At 33.7% G+C, this 16,156-nt stretch overlaps 4 protein-coding genes across 4 annotated transcripts; 3 read left to right on the top strand and 1 right to left on the bottom strand.

The window, feature by feature from the left end:
- The first annotated feature begins 243 nt into the window (after positions 1-243).
- LOC124444124 (prohibitin-2-like) lies at positions 244-2,802 on the top strand. Its single transcript, XM_046994709.1, has 11 exons — positions 244-391; positions 676-757; positions 827-906; positions 998-1,122; positions 1,188-1,247; positions 1,573-1,647; positions 1,951-2,005; positions 2,089-2,192; positions 2,284-2,361; positions 2,436-2,512; positions 2,580-2,802. The coding sequence occupies exons 1-11, from the start codon at positions 265-267 to the stop codon at positions 2,620-2,622; spliced, it is 906 nt and encodes a 301-aa protein (XP_046850665.1). The 5' UTR covers positions 244-264; the 3' UTR covers positions 2,623-2,802.
- Positions 2,711-5,858, bottom strand: LOC124444123 (UDP-glucose 6-dehydrogenase-like). Its single transcript, XM_046994708.1, has 13 exons — positions 5,564-5,858; positions 5,365-5,466; positions 5,204-5,239; positions 4,932-5,047; positions 4,781-4,829; positions 4,629-4,704; positions 4,436-4,557; positions 4,223-4,370; positions 3,932-4,157; positions 3,770-3,865; positions 3,476-3,516; positions 3,164-3,255; positions 2,711-3,070 (listed from the first exon to the last, which is right to left on the bottom strand). The coding sequence occupies exons 1-13, from the start codon at positions 5,732-5,734 to the stop codon at positions 2,885-2,887; spliced, it is 1,461 nt and encodes a 486-aa protein (XP_046850664.1). The 5' UTR covers positions 5,735-5,858; the 3' UTR covers positions 2,711-2,884.
- A 320-nt stretch (positions 5,859-6,178) lies between these two features.
- LOC124444209 (armadillo repeat-containing protein 3-like) lies at positions 6,179-12,765 on the top strand. Its single transcript, XM_046994795.1, has 25 exons — positions 6,179-6,421; positions 6,524-6,641; positions 6,798-6,923; positions 6,996-7,064; positions 7,140-7,190; positions 7,295-7,383; positions 7,487-7,559; positions 7,672-7,761; positions 7,901-7,968; positions 8,343-8,414; positions 8,496-8,576; positions 8,645-8,675; positions 8,851-8,918; positions 9,044-9,128; positions 9,234-9,339; positions 9,457-9,566; positions 9,674-9,740; positions 9,826-10,035; positions 10,119-10,287; positions 10,715-10,815; positions 11,142-11,237; positions 11,507-11,707; positions 11,958-12,120; positions 12,216-12,308; positions 12,392-12,765. Exons 1-25 carry the CDS (start codon positions 6,374-6,376, stop codon positions 12,503-12,505), a joined length of 2,499 nt encoding a protein of 832 aa, XP_046850751.1. The 5' UTR covers positions 6,179-6,373; the 3' UTR covers positions 12,506-12,765.
- Positions 12,766-12,942: 177 nt separating this feature from the next.
- Positions 12,943-15,669, top strand: LOC124444210 (xyloside xylosyltransferase 1-like). Its single transcript, XM_046994796.1, has 3 exons — positions 12,943-14,017; positions 14,210-14,550; positions 14,689-15,669. The coding sequence occupies exons 1-3, from the start codon at positions 13,894-13,896 to the stop codon at positions 15,301-15,303; spliced, it is 1,080 nt and encodes a 359-aa protein (XP_046850752.1). The 5' UTR covers positions 12,943-13,893; the 3' UTR covers positions 15,304-15,669.
- Positions 15,670-16,156: the final 487 nt, after the last annotated feature.

The following is a 16,156-nucleotide window of genomic DNA, read 5'->3' as shown; positions in this document are numbered from 1 at the left end:
GTTTTCTGCCATCTAAAACTCGCGATTATTTTTTATGTTCTTTGACTATTTAGGTTGTGTTATGTGGGTATTGATTAATCTAACGATACACACTCCACTTTGCCCATCGTCATACCTGTAAATCTATGGTTGTAGTTGTATATGGTCGTCAATGATGCTAATGAAGGTCATGTTCAATGTAAAGGTCATGCTCATACATAAATTCATGACGAACCACGTGGTCGCAGAGATGCAAACCTGCAATCTCGAGATTTTGGTTGCATCATGGCGGACAGAGTGAAGGAGTTTGCTGGCCGCATGGGCAATGCTCCTAAAGGAGTTTCACTAGGATTTAAGCTGTTAGCTGGAGCAGCCGTTTTAGGATATAGTATTAAAGAATCTCTTTACACGGGTAAGCCATATTTAAGTAAAAATTTCTACTCGAATACATCTATATTTCTTTTAGATATTTCAACACATTTTAAACAAGTTTTATATGACAATACAAGCGATAATGTTTTCTGAAATTTTCATGCGAATATATGAAAAGTACTTCAGAGGCGAAGATGCATTTACATTATCCTTCAAAAACGTGGTTTTTTTTCCGAATAAAAGTTATCCTTTCTGATGCAATTAGACAATATGAAACTTTTCTTTCTATTAAAAGTCAATTGATATTTAGAAGATTTATTTCAGTTGAAGGTGGTCAACGAGCTATCATATTTAGTCGAATTGGTGGCATCCAAAGTGAAATATATTCCGAGGGACTCCATTTCAGGTAGCAAAATTTAATTATGAGATCTGTTGGTTTTTTCTTGTTATGTAATCATTATTTCAACATTTTTAGGATACCTTGGTTTCAATATCCAATAATTTATGACATAAGGTCACGACCAAGAAGGATTACATCCCTCACTGGTAGCAAAGGTAGTGAAGATATGCATCTTAGTGGTTAAACTTGTGACTGGAAAAATATTAGATTTTATCACATCTCATAAACCCATTGGATGCTTTGTAGACCTCCAAATGGTTAATATTGGTTTGAGAGTACTGGCAAGGCCTGTTTCAAGTAATTTACCAAAGATGTACCAGAAACTAGGATTGGACTATGATGAGCGAGTTCTCCCTTCCATCATGAACGAAGTAATAGCAATGTCAGTGTCTTTATTATTGCTTAACACATTAAAACATAACTTAAATTATTTCAGGTGTTAAAAAGTGTTGTTGCTCAATTTAATGCGTCACAATTAATTACGATGAGACAAGAGGTATGTCTAATTGTCTAATCTAATATTCGATTTTTGCTGTATTTTGTGATGAAATTTTTTTTCCAAGAAAAGTGATAAATCATTTTAGTCATTTCTTAAATATTTTAAAATTGTGTCAATTGTCACAATTACTTGATGTTTAGATGAAATGATGATGTAATTTGTGCCTGACATGAAAGCTTGATGAACAGTTTGCCTGCTGTTTGTTTTTGCAAGCTTTCATTGGTGGTGACAATGTTTTAACTGATCAACTCACTGAAACCTGCTGTAAAGTAATTCAAAATTGTTCCTAAGTATTTCTTTCATGAGCATTTACTATGTTTAGGTCAGTCTTCTTATTCGACAAGAGTTAACAGAGCGAGCAAAGGACTTCAATATAATTTTGGATGATGTGTCCATTGTATGTTTAACTGTTACAAGCTTTCGTATAGTACTATGAGATAAGTAGATGATTAATTTGGCAAGTGGATGTGATGATGTAATTTGCGCCTGTCAAACCATGGTAGTGAATGGTTTGCCTGCCATTCTTCAAGCTATCTTGTGTTGATGATGACAATTAAACAACTGATCCAGTTTGGCCAAATGATGTGCACATAATTTATTGACTCTTTGGCTTTTATTTACTTTACTATTATTGTGCTGCTATTATTCAAAAATGTGATGTGTTTGTGTTTGTTAAAAGTCATTTGGTTCTTTTATCTAGACTGATTTAAGTTTTGGTAAAGAGTATGCTGCTGCAGTGGAAGCCAAACAAGTTGGTAAGTAAGTTGACAAATATATGACAAAGTTGTGCTGTTGATGTGCAGTTGCAATAACAGCTCTTGCAATAACTTTACAACAGCTCAGCAGGAAGCGCAAAGGGCTGCATTCTTGGTTGAAAGAGCAGCACAAGAAAGACAACAGAAAATTGTTCAAGCTGAAGGAGAAGCCAAAGCTGCCAAACTTGTATTTTTTTCAAACAGAAATTTAAAGTTCTGAGTCTTAGGTTTCATTTTATTTTGAAAAGAAAAATCCTTGACTTAGCTTGCTAACTTAGCTTGGTGATGCCATGCAAGATAATCCTGGTTATTTGAAACTAAGAAAGATTACCGCTGCTAGAAAAATTGCAAACATTGTAAGAAGAAATATTGCACCTATTTTTTTACAGAAACCCATAGTTAATTGATAATTTAATTTTGTTTGATATAGGTTGCTAATTCAAGAAACAAAGTTTATCTTAATGCCAACAATCTTTTGCTGAACCTTCGAGAGACTGAAAATGACGAGTAAGTTTCATACAAATAATATACAACTTGTTTAAATTGTTTAAAATTAGCTATGTTTTTACTCAAGGAATTTGTTCAAGATTCATAGTTTGCTAATGGCCAAGAAATGAGTGAATATAAACAGTTAATTTTATAAAAATATTAAAGATCTAAAAGCGTGTTGGACCAGATGATAAAGCAGACAAAATATAGGCGCACTTATCCAAAATAATCTCTCTTTATTGTATGAATTGCTATGGTAATGTTATGGTACTATTGTTTTCTTATCAATAAATGTCTGAACACATTGACATTATTTGCAGCTTGTGGGGTGTTAGTCAGTCATTCTGTTATTTGTAAGATGGTTGTTTATAGATTTTTAACTACTAGTTACTAACTTAAGAATGTATTTGGTGGTATTGGAGGTGTTACAGGGGGTATTGAATTCTTTACAACTTTACCAATTGTCTCAACTTGAAAGCCAATGTCAACAAGACCATCATGGTCCAATATCATTCTTCCATCAAAAACAAAAGCTGGTTTCAACATATTTGTATAAATGTGCCTGTAGTCCAATGTCTAAAAATGAACAACACCATCACAGCTTTAACACTTAGATACAAATTCATTGTCATATGTTTATAGACAACATTATGTATCCACACATCTCACCTTAAATTCATCCCATTCAGTACAAACAACCAATGCATGTGCATTTTCCAGTGCTCTGTATGCATCCTTTTCTATTTTCACCAATTTTCTCACTTAATATAATGAAGCAATAAGTTGAAACTTAACTTTTCTATTCAATGCTTTATTGTGCAATAATCAACAATTGATTGTAAACAGTTTGGGTGTTTGGTAGTAATATGATACAGGCAAAAAGAAAGAAGAGGGGTAAGTATACTTGTATTGAGTATACTAGCAATAGACAGGTTTAAGTAATGTTTTAACTTACAAATTAGTAGTCAATTGATCAATTACCTTTCTCTGGATCTGATGATATACTTGGATGGCAGAGTTCTCTATAATATTTAACAAAACAATTTTAAACTTTTAGATTGACTTTATAAATAAAAATGAAGTTAAAACATATTATTAGATAAAGTTTGATTGAAGTAAAATATCTTATTGAAAAGGGGGTTTACATGAAGTAGTAAAGAAAAGTAGACACAAATAATCATCTAATGCTTTTAGGAGAATTTGGCAAGTCGGGTTATTTGCTACATGCAATCTGCCAGTACATAACTAATGTGACTAATGTGCTAAATAACTAACGTGAAGACTTGCTCTTCCTCAACTTTTGGGTCATAGATTGTCACTCTTGCTCCTTCTTCCAACAAGTATTTGCAAATGTATATACTTGCTGACTCCCTTAAAAAAAATTGCTATTTAAAGTGTGACAAGGATAACAAAATTTTACCAGATGATATATAATACCTGGTATCACCTGTATTCTTTTTAAATGAGAAACCTAATATTCCAATCTTTTTATCCGTGACCGTATTAAACAATGCATGAATTATTTTATTTGCAAATCGCCGTCTTTGGAACTCGTTCATTGAGACAACCTGATGCCAGTATGCAGCCACCTCGGGGAGATTTAAGGCTTCGCATAGGTACACCAAGTTGAGAACATCCTTTTGAAAACAACTGCCTCCAAAACCTAAATATACAAACATGCTTTCCTGGGAAATGATTCGTTCTTATTTTGGTAAATTTTATCCTTACCCACTGATGCTTGTAAAAATTTGCTTCCAATTCGAGAGTCTTTGCCAATGGCATTTGAAACTTCTGCAACATCAGCACCAGTGGCTTCACATACTGCACTCAATGCATTTATGCTGGAAATTCTTTGAGCAAGAAATGCATTGGCTGCCTAAATTATCATGTGATTATTTGCAAATGAACGGGGACAAATTACATAATCATGATTACCATTACCAATTTTGATAATTCTGAAGACCATGTGTTTGTTTTGATAACTCTATTTTCAGGAATCCAATGCTCATAAATCCATGCCAGTGTATCTATTGCAACTTGTCCTCCTCTTGTTTGCTCACCACCTTAAATGTTGTTTAATAAGCTACCTTAGCACATTAATGCTAATTCACAGTGCTATGTTTGCAAAGTGTACCTATTAAGACTCTGTCAGGATGCAATAAATCATTAATAGCTGTGCCTTCTGCCAAAAATTCTGGGTTTGACAGGACCTTAAAAATGATAAATGTTTGTGATAAAACAGTTTTTGAGTATACATGTAGTATTGGTTTGTAGCATCGTGTGTACCTCATACAATGTACCAGATTGTTTGTTGGCTTTTAAAATGGTTGATATGCTAAAAATGAATTGAGAATTACATCTTTGAACAAGCTTTCAGCGTAAATTAGGGAGGAGAATAAATAATGAAAATTATTTTATTAGTCAGAAGATGAAGTACCTTTCTGCTGCCCTAACTGGAACAGTGCTTTTCTCAACAATGATCTTGTGCGTCGTGGCCACTTTTGAAATATGTCGAGCTGCTGATTCGATATATTTCAAATCTGGAGCTCTTCCCTTAATTTCCAAGAATACAGAATTTAGATTATTAAAAATTTTGCCGCTATACTTTTATATAAAACTAGACTTTTCAAGGGTAGAGATCCTCGAAGAATTTTAGAATAGTTTTCATTCAAAAGGAACATTAAATTATCCATGTAGTTAAAAACTAACCTTGCCCAGACCAAATGTTTTTGTTGGAGTATTCACCTTAAGGTAAACAGACAAGGGTACGTCAAGTAATATAATGTAACAAATAATGCAAAATATGTTGCAACAATTGATTTGGTTAGCTTGATAAAAAATCGTCGAAATTATTCGCAAATTGAACTTACGCATATAAAAATCAAGTCGGCTTCGACAATGCTCTTGTCTATATCTGTAGAATAAAATAAATTCTTCCCACGACATTGTTCAACTATTTCTTGAAGGCCGGGCTGTAAACGACAATTAAGAATATTTTGTTTATAATTTCTAATACAGAAAACAAAAGTTAACAGTTTCAATAAATGTACTGAATGAATGTATATTCACCTCGTATATAGGTAATCTACTGGAATTCCAAGCGTCAATTCTAGATTTGCTGAGATCAACAACAGTCACTGTTATTTCAGGACATTTGTAAGCAATAACAGCACAAGTAGGTCCACCAACATAGCCAGCACCAATACAACATATTTTATTTACTACCTGTCTCGTACCCATGGCTGTGCGTAAATATTGTCACTTAAAAACGATTACAGAATAGACAATAATTCCAACAATGTATTCTTGTTTAGAATCCCGTTGATATAATGATATAATATTAAATGTCCACGTGGCATCTGGCATGGACCCCAGTCAACAAAACATTTGTTATGTTACATGTATGTATGAAATATTTCGTTATTGGGTTCGTTTACGTTTAAACAAATAGTTAATCTTTAGGGCAATAAAAAAGTCTTGGTATTTGAAAAGCAATCAAATTCAGGCAAGATTATAGTGTTTCTTGTAGGAAAATTGTCTTTACGAAAAACATTGGAGCCCATTGTGTAATATTTTTGTTTACGTCTTAAATTTTAGCAATCTTTTTATTCAAATTTCCATTTTTTTTCATTGGAAAAAAAGTATAACCTAGTCTTATTCTATAAAAACACTAGCTTTCATTCAACATTTCAGTTTTCTTAACAAGACTACAAAAAGCAAAGGTTTTTCCCTGCCTTCAAATGATGGGTTTTCCGTAAATTAGGAGCCAGTCGGTGATTAATGTTTCGTTGTCATGGTGATTGCCATTTTGTTTTGATAGCTCAAGTTTGTTTGATGTTGTGGAATTTTCGATGATTATGGGAAATTTTGTGAATTAAAATGGGTAAAAAGAAAGCAAAAGAGCCCGAGCCTCCTGCGAAAGACGAGGTTTGCGTTTTATTACATTTACATTTATAATATTGGTCATAAAACTATCGTAGTTTTACCTTCGATCAAAATGAATGCAAATGTTCGTCAATGCCATTTTAGTTTGATCCTTTGCAAATTGTGAGTAAAAGTCCTGGTACAGTTGTGCTGATGCTTGATTCTCAAGAGGAGACAGTGTTACAGGCTGCTTGTGAAGCTTTGTACAAATTTTCAGAGAAATGTAAGTATTGTAAAGTTAAATTACATATCAAATCAAACTATTGACTTCAATGACCTGTAGTTGTAGGTCTATAATCTTATAACCTATCATCAACAGTCTTCTAGTATCTACTCAACTTTTATAGAGATTAGCTTTGATTTTGAGTCTATTTTTCAGGTGAAGAAAATCGACAAACGCTCTTGAATCTTGGAGTTTTGGAACGGCTACTCAAACATATTTTGTCTGAAGACAAAATCATCAAACGAAATTCGATAATGTGCCTTGGAACTTTGAGTCAAAATGGTTATTGACACATGTTGTTATTTTAGTCTTTATTGATGACTACATTTAACAATATATTTTAATATTATCTAGTAAATGTAAGGAAAATATTGCGAAAACTTAATTGCATTGAATCCCTGATAATCCTTCTTCGACCTGAAGGTACTTATTATCAAAAATAATTTTATATTTTATGGTACTAACAAAGTCACCAATATGTGTTTATTTCTACTTTAGAGGAAGCACTGTGTCACGAGTTTGCAAGCTTAGCGTTAACAATGTTAGCCGGTGTGTTATGAAGTGTATCTGAAAACAATTATTTTGTTTTTTGAATTTTTGATGGGGAATCTTGACTAGCAAACAATTAAGTTATGATTAATTTTTTTGTCCAGGCAAGTTTGGCAACAAAGTTGAAATATTTGAAAAACATGGTCTTGAGTCTTTAATTCGACTACTTACATCGACAGACTGTGACATACAGGTGAACAACTTACAATGAAACTTGCTACATTTTGGACTCTATAAAGTTAATTTTGCATTCATAAACTATTCTTTTTTTCCGTTTGACGATAATATTTTTACAGAAAAATGCCGTGGAGTGTATTTCACTTTTGGTCGAAGATTACCAGAGTCGCATTGCCATTAAAAAACTCAATGGTACGACATCTTGTTTGAGTTATTTTGTCCTTACCATATTGACCTGCAATTGGTCTTTGCTCTAAGATTTTTACCAAATGTGTTACAATTTATTTATATATTGTCTTATAAGGATTTGAACCTCTTCTTGCCCTTCTTGATTCTCAATATGCCATCATTCAAGATTTGGCATTAAGTACACTGTTGAATTGTTCTTATGAAGGTCAGTTTAAGTTTGATTTTTGATATTTTTGCACGTGTCACGCACGCTCGAGATCATTTCCTTTCAAGAAAATATTCTTTCTTTCAAAGATCTTAGATTTTAACAATGTTCGTTGGTATTTTTATTTATTTTATCACAGCTGAAAATCGTGAAGAACTTCGACAGCTAGAAGGTCTTCAAAAAATAATTAATTTTATTGGTATCAAGGTAAATGATAACTAACTATGGTGAATTACTTCCTGATGTTCTCCTGCCTCTCCTCCCCAGTCCCAACTCTGGATATTATGGGTGGTATGATTGAACTAAGTGGTTGCATCAGTTAAACAAACATGATTAACCAACACCTACAAGATCTTATGGCTCAGTACATGAGGCAAAACATCACCTCTATGTCCATCTCATGTTGTTTGGTTTCAAATCATAAATAATTACGAGAAACTTTCTTTATTCACAATAAAATGGAAAACTCTCAAAAGATAACGGAAATGTGTTTGCCAAAACATCAGATGCAATTAAAAAATCAAATTTGAAACGATTTGCATAGGATATTTGTAAATTTTTCATTGTGTTTCTCTCTTCAGGAATACGATGATCTTCATGTGAAAGCTATTCAAGTTTTATCCAATTGTATGCAAGATATTGAAAGCATGAAGGTTTAAAAATACAAAATGTTCCATAACTCGACAATTGAGAAATATTTCTCACATTTTCTGTGTAAATGGTCTTTCATTCAGATAATACAATCATCGGGCAGCTTGCAAAAAATGTTGAAATTTGCTTCAGAGTCCGTTCTTCCAGAGGTGCAACAGCACGCGGTAAACAAAATAATATCTACTTCACAAAGCTTTTCAACAAATTTTGAAAATCCGTACTTTTTTTTAAGGCAAAATCATTGGCAATTGCTGCTCAAAGAGGTACGCTTTTCAATGTTCTGATAATTTCGACTTGAAATGTTACATTCTTTTCACTGTATGTAAATGTTGTACTATACTGATGACATGGTACAGTACAACATGTTATTTGTTGAAAACTCCCCCAAAAGGCTTTTCATATGTGTTTTGATGCAAATTTTCTGCTGGTGTTGTTTAGAGGAAACGCGAAAGATTCTTCATGAGCAAGAATGTGAAAAAACACTCATAAGTCTTCTCGCAAATGAGGTAAAGTTTTTGCTCGATCATATTCTTTTTGTGGTAGGAAATTCACTTTATTTTCATTAGATATCCATTCTTACCTGATGACCAATATACACTTCTTTACAATTCACTTTATCTCTTTTTTTCAGTCATCAATGGTACAGGCTGCCGCCTCCGAAGCTCTTGCCGTCATGTCAGAGAGTTTGATAATTCGTGAAGAAATAGGAAAGCTAGGTTAGTTTTAGAACATCACGTTGTATATGGTGGATTCATATGTTCTATACATACGTCCTAATGTATTCAATTTGTATTCGATCTTAAAACAAATTATTTTCTTAGATGGAATACCTTATTTGGTTAGCTTATTGAAGGCTGAAGATGCCGAAGTTCGCCATTTTTCATCACTGGCTCTCGCTAATCTTTCGTCTTCCACTTCAAATGCAAGGTAGGAGAAGAAAGAAGTGGTTTTTTTTGTGCGTTTGTATGAGTGGGTCAATCATCGGAATAAAAAAATATCATGTCTGTCGTAAATACCTTGCGTGGTTCACCTGTTTTATTTCAGTATTTTGATGGAAAAAGGTGGAGCTGAAGCTTTAGTACGTTTGCTGAATGATTCAAAACCTCGAACTCAAGTTAATGCATCAGTCTGTCTAACAAACCTTGCACGTAATGGTCAGTCCAACTATTAATGAGATATTTTATTTTTTAATAAAAAATTTATTTATGGATCGGATCGCTTTTCTTTTGACCTTTTGGTTAAAATGCTATAAATTTTATAGAATCCTGGAGAATGGAAATACACAACTATGGTATTATACCAAATTTGGTCAATGCCCTCGATTCATCGTAAGTTGTTTTTATGATACTTATCTAAGTAATTTTAATTAATGTTTGGCTATGCTACTTTATGTTTCACTTTGCTCGATTTCAGTAATCCAAGTGTACAGTGTAAAATAGCAATGACAGTTGCCTCGTTTTTGTGTGATGTCAAAGCAAAAACCCAGTTTCGTGAGGAAGGAGGCTTGGTTGCACTTGTTAACTATCTCTCATCAAACGTTAGTGATGTTCGTCGCGCTGCATCATGGGCTATGGTAGTCTGTGGTAGTGATCCGGCCATTGCAACAGAACTCACCACCCTTGGGTAAGTGAGGTCTTATTCTTGTTGTTGAGAGGTGGGGGGAAGCATGCAAAGTCCTTATTTTAACGTAATATTTGTCCTTGTAGAGCCATGGAACAACTTCAAACCATTGCCTTGTCAGGAAGTCGTAAGTCTGGATTCAGCGATGTTGCACTTACGCGTTTACTGGACTGTAATTTGCCCGCCAAATACAGTATGCAGGGCTATTTATCTTCGTCTAATATCACAGGACATGGTTTCTTTGACAGAGGAAAGGTTTGTAACTCATGCAGAGTTGAAATTATATGTATAAAAATATACATATGTAGGCAAGCAACCTTGAGCTGTCCTAGGGGGATCAAGCAACCTTGAGGGATCCTTGGGGGATCAAGCAACCTTGAGGGATCCTTGGGGGATCAAGCAATCTTGAGCTGTCTAGGGGGATCAAGCAACCTTGAGGGATCCTTGGGGGATCAAGCAATCTTGAGATGTCCTAGAGGGGTCAAGCAACCTTAAAGGATTGTTGGGTGCAACTACATCACAATCCTTAAGTACATATGTATTTGAATGGTCAAAATAGATCTCTTTGATGATAGATGATTCTGTGCATAAGAAATAGAATCTTTGCTGTTGTTTGGCTAGATTCCTTCTGAGAACAAAATTCTGTGCTTGAAAAACTTTATCTTTGTTGGTTTTTGTACAGATTCGTCCTGAAGACAAGATCCTCACATTGGAGGAACTTTCTCGTGTACCTCTGAACACATCAAGACCTGTGTTTTATGTTAACTTTACCATAAATGAAAGGTATATTAACTATGTGATGCAACACAAAGTTACTGGGTTTATTATGTGGTTCAAGTTATGTTGTTTATAATTTGGTTTTTTACTCTAACGAACTCAAAGTTTGGGGGGTTTTTCAAAAATGGAAGAGTTTTGGTTCAATTTTGTTTCCAACATGACCTTCATAATTCCTTTTACCAAATGTGTAGTTTTGAGCAAATATTTAGTAAAAAGTACATCAATTTCTGTTTCAAATTGACATTGGAAGTAGCACGTGTATAGTAAATTTCTATCAGACAACTGACACAACACACATTGAAACTGTTTCACCTTTATACTATCTTTTCAAGTACGTCGTCACCAAAAGCAGAGGTTGAAGTGCTAACAGTGAGAAGTTCTGAAAAACTCACAAAAACAAGCAAGCTGACATTAAAGGAAACAAAAAGGTCAGTTAAATTTATTTGCTTTGTATGAAAATAAAAATGATGAAAACAAGTGACGATTTTAAGATAGGTGTATCAAATATAATACAAACAAAATGGAAAATTGGTGAAATTTCATTTGGCAATTCATACTCAGTTGTATTGTTATTAAAGTATTTTGAAGTTACATTGAGCTGATGGAATTAATTTTGACTAAAGGTGGATCCGCCATTGATAGAGGTTAGTCAATATTTTTCCAAACATGAATGTGATATTCTATGTCCAATCTACAGAAGCAAAAGTCAAGCACAGTTTGAAAAAACTGCCGAGTCTTGTGAAGAAGGGTGGAAAACTCCTGATAGCATGCAGAACCCTGAAGAATCGTTACCTTGGCAACCGCCAAGTGATCCTAATCTACCGTATTACATCAGTACAATGAAAGAAAGATTGACATCTCTCTCATCACTTGAAGAACAAATTGCACAACTTGCCAGGTAACGAGAACTAAAGCAATTTTATTTTGTTACATTGTTAAAGACATCATCGCAGCCAACAGATGACACTGTGTACCCATTTGTTTGTGTTGAGGTAAAGAACTTCATGCAGCTTCGGTATAACAGCTTCTGTCAAAAGGGAAAAAGGGATTTCTTTTTACTTGAAATAAATTCCGTCAACTTAATTGCGGATACATTGACCTTTGTACAAAATGATTAGTTCAAAAGAGTTAATGTATTACAATTTTAGATTTGTCAGCGAGACCATGGGCGGGTCTTGTGAAAAAAATTGGCTACAGTCGTTTAATTATGAACTTCATATAAGTAATTTGAAAAAGGAATTTAACTCTAATCTTATACCTATTGGATGTGTTAAGGCTGGGATCTACTACCATAGGGCTCTACTTTTTAAGGTAAGATCTATTCCGAAAAATAGGCTGGTTCAATTGATTTTCTTCGTTAGTGTGATACGTCATGTTGGAAGATTGTTTGTTACTACTATTTCTAGGTGTTAGCAGATTGTTTATGTATACCTTGTTCATTGGTTCGTGGTGAATATAACAGAGCTTGGAATGAAGTTATGATTTGTTTAGAATCTCAGGTATAAAACCCACAATGTTTCTTTTTTTTGTGCAACTTCATATTGACTGGTTTAATGATGAAACAATCCCTTGATATTTGTAGAAAAATGACAAGATAGTTTATCCATCACGTACATACATTGTGGACTTGATGCACGAACCAGGGACATTAATGGCAGCAAATTCTCCTGAAGCTGACGGATACAAAAGGTTATGAAAAGTTATTTTGACGTTTCTCTTCATGAGAAAGTGCATTTTTTCTCTGTATTTTTTTTCCTAGTTCTAATCATATTGATCTGATAAATTCTTTTTTCTATAAAACATTGCTAATGTCATTTGGCTTCAGTAGTTGTTTAACCATGCCTTTGTTAATGGATATAGAAATATCCTTGTGAAATATGGAGTTTAAAGTCACTAACTTAATTAATCAAAGACATCTATAGTTTTTGACGAAATATATTTGACGTAGCCGCTGTACTGAGCAGTTTACTCTTTAAAACTCATTGAGAAATGCAGATTTAAAATGTTTTGTTCCAGTAAACGTTTGTTTTTAGTAAAGATAATTACACGATAAGATCGTCTAAAAATAAGTTATCAATATCTTGGAATAGGAGCTCACCTATAAGCGTCAATATTTATGGCTCTTTATCATAAACCGAAGTCGACAATTCTATTATTAAACTCAAGACGATTTCAAAGACTTGTTAATTTTCTCACGAGCTGATTTTCTGAGTGCTGCTTGTGTCAAATATATCATAATTATGTGATTTATTCGATCCTGTTAACGTTTGTGCAATAATCACAAAGTCTTAAATACGTTACAAAGGTATGATGTTAAAAGTTATTTCATGGCTATGTCAAGATGATTCGATCTCTTTCTAAAGAAATTATAAGGACCAATGATCAAGTAGAATTACCTGGGACTAAAGAGACAATTCGTAAGGATAGAACACTTTTGAAACTCGTTCGTCTTCGCTGGGAAAAGTCTTTGAAGAACGAGTTGGACAGACTCGATACAGAGAAAAGTCTTTTGGAAAAAGAGTACAGTTTTGAGAAACATCTTTATGAGAGAAAGTTTAAAAGTTTAAATGGAAAGAAACGTTTACCAAAAATGAAAAACTTGACAGGGGTAAAACATACGAATACTAAAGAGAATGGGAAGCTAAAAGATGAAAATCAAGATGCTTTACCATTAAAAAAAGTATTTTGTTCAAGGCAATAATGGCGAAATAAGAACCTTCAAGCTGAAACAACAGAAAACAGCATTGGTTGGATTTCTGTATTTTTAAATCATTAATCAATTGCACTGCCCCATCACTGCCCCCACATACAAATGGTTTCTAATTTCAAGATAGCTTCCTGACAATACTCGTCATCACTCCTGTTGTGATGTGCCTATTAATTTGCATATGTATAAATACGCTTCTTGAAATAGATTTTGTTATGGGCAATGTGTTCTTTAACCATGTCAAAGTCTATGTAAATATACGAAAATCAAAGAAATAGCAAAGCAATGAAGGCAAATGTGTATCTTACTTAATTCAAATTCTATAACCCTTGGCCTTCACTTTATTGCCTTTAGTTAGAAATTTCAAATGAAGAATTATGTCACCGTTGCTCTGTAAATCCAAACGAAAGTTAAAGATATTTTGTTTTCTTTGTTTGATGGCTTTCTTGCTCGCGTATTCACAGCGAAAAGATTTTTTAAAATGCGTATACAACAGAGACGGTAAGCATTACAAAATTCTATGATAATATGCTTTAGACAATTAACTGTCGTGACAAATTAACAGCATGTATTCAGTTTATGCAACAAACTAGACCGGGGGTAGTCATGTAAATTATATGGAATTGCAATTCTTATTCAAGCCAAATGAGTGATCCTACTAATATTTATTTCATGACCTGGTTCTATTTGAAGAAAACTTGCTTTTCTGGTGTAATGATGAGAAACGTTCTAACATAGAGGAAGGAGATGCCATCACAAGCGTCTCAACAGCTCATGTTATGATTTCATTGGTCAACCTTGACCAACATGAAAACGTTCTTGATGATATGAGGGTTTGTATGCCTTCACTTTGTAACTATAGCAGCATACAAATAACACTCCATATAGTCACTGATATGAAAAGTAAAGCAAAAGTGAGTGATGTTGTTAGAGGTCTGGGAAGGAATTTTTGCAAAGGTATACTGAACGTGAAATATCACGACATCGAAGTACTCGCTGAGCAGATTCAACCGTCTCTCATGAAAGTGTTTGAGGTAGAACTCTTATTTAATCAAATTATTAATTTTCTCGTAAATCTAGAAAACATGTTTGTCATCTTGACAAAACAATGAATAAATACGAAGATAAGAATTTCCGTGTATCTGTGGTACTGATCAACATATTTTTTGTAGACCTTTTTCACAGCTGGATCACGATCATATTATTCCGGAGCATTGTTCTTCTTATCTATCGTAAGTCATCAGTTATTTCCAAGACTCTCAAAGCTGATTTTTATCGATGCTGATGTAAAATTCCGAGCAGACGTTCGGAAACTTTGGAGTCAATTTGAAAAATTTTCTGCAATCAATATGATTGGCATAAGTTATGAACATCAACCGGTATATCGTCACGTGTTAAACACATATCGACAACAATATCCTAAGACAAATATTGGCTCACCACCCCCTGAAGGAAATCCTGGATTCAACAGTGGTGTTATTCTTCTAGATCTGACTAGAATGAGAAATTCTGCGATGTACAGAGAATATCTTTCTCAATCATCTCGGATACGATCTCTTTGTGAGAAATATTACTTCAAAGGACATCTTGGTGACCAGGATTTCTATACTCTTCTTGGTTTTGAGCAACCAGATATTTTTTATGTCTTACCGTGTACTTGGAACAGACAGTTATGTACATGGTGGAAAGATAATGGATATCGAGAGGTATTTCATATGTACCACAAGTGTGATGGATATGTTAATTTGTATCATGGAAACTGCGGAACTGCCATACCTTATGACTAATGCAAGCTTCTCGTTCCATTTGACAGCGAAAAAACTAGTGCTGGTTTTTGCAATCTCGAAAACATGCAAAATTAGACAGAATTATGGAATTGTTTCTCTAATTGCGTTACTTTGCCTAGGAGTCTTTATGCGAGGTTTTTATCAAGGGTCTTTACCCCTAAGTAAGTATTCTTTCCCCAGGGTATTTTTGTGGAAAATCTTTGAGTGATCTATGCCCATTTCTCTTTTCTTTATGGCCTTTACTAAGAGACGCTGTTTCTCTGGAATGAAGAGCCATTTGCAGTTGGAATATCATGAAGTTATTAGAGCGACATTTGTTGCAAGCTTGGAATGTTCTTTTAAGGAGTTACATTATTCACGTTGTTATATGTCGTATTTTATATGATATTTCTATTTTCACACTGCATTTTCCTAATACATTGCCCATATGTTCTCATTGCTCCATTAAAGGATAATTTTTAGTGATTCAGTCTACATTTCGAAAGCATGTTGGTTAGCACTATTTTCCACCCAGCAAACCGCCCTTTACTTTACACAATCGGAAATAAATTAAAGATGGCGGCTAATGGGAAAGAACCAAAAGCTAAAAGGAAACCATGCATGCACTGGTGCTAGGTCGTTTTGAGATGGCGAGTAATTTTATATTTTTATAATACAGTTTTTAATATCAATATATGAAAATATTTACAGATAAATGTTGCAGTATAAATTTTCATGCAACCACCTTAAGTTATAAACTTATAATCCAGGCTGGAAAATATGTCGTTTTTCGACGATTGTGTAAAATATTATATAAAATATTATATTGTGTAAAATATTAGATTGTGTAAAACATTATATTGTGTAAAATATT

The sequence above is a fragment of the Xenia sp. Carnegie-2017 genome, unplaced genomic scaffold, assembly GCF_021976095.1.
Source record: "Xenia sp. Carnegie-2017 unplaced genomic scaffold, XeniaSp_v1 HiC_scaffold_21, whole genome shotgun sequence".
Lineage (NCBI taxonomy): Eukaryota > Metazoa > Cnidaria > Anthozoa > Malacalcyonacea > Xeniidae > Xenia > Xenia sp. Carnegie-2017.
The sequence above is the reverse complement of the archived record's forward strand: the minus strand, read 5'-3'. Positions and strand labels throughout refer to the sequence as shown.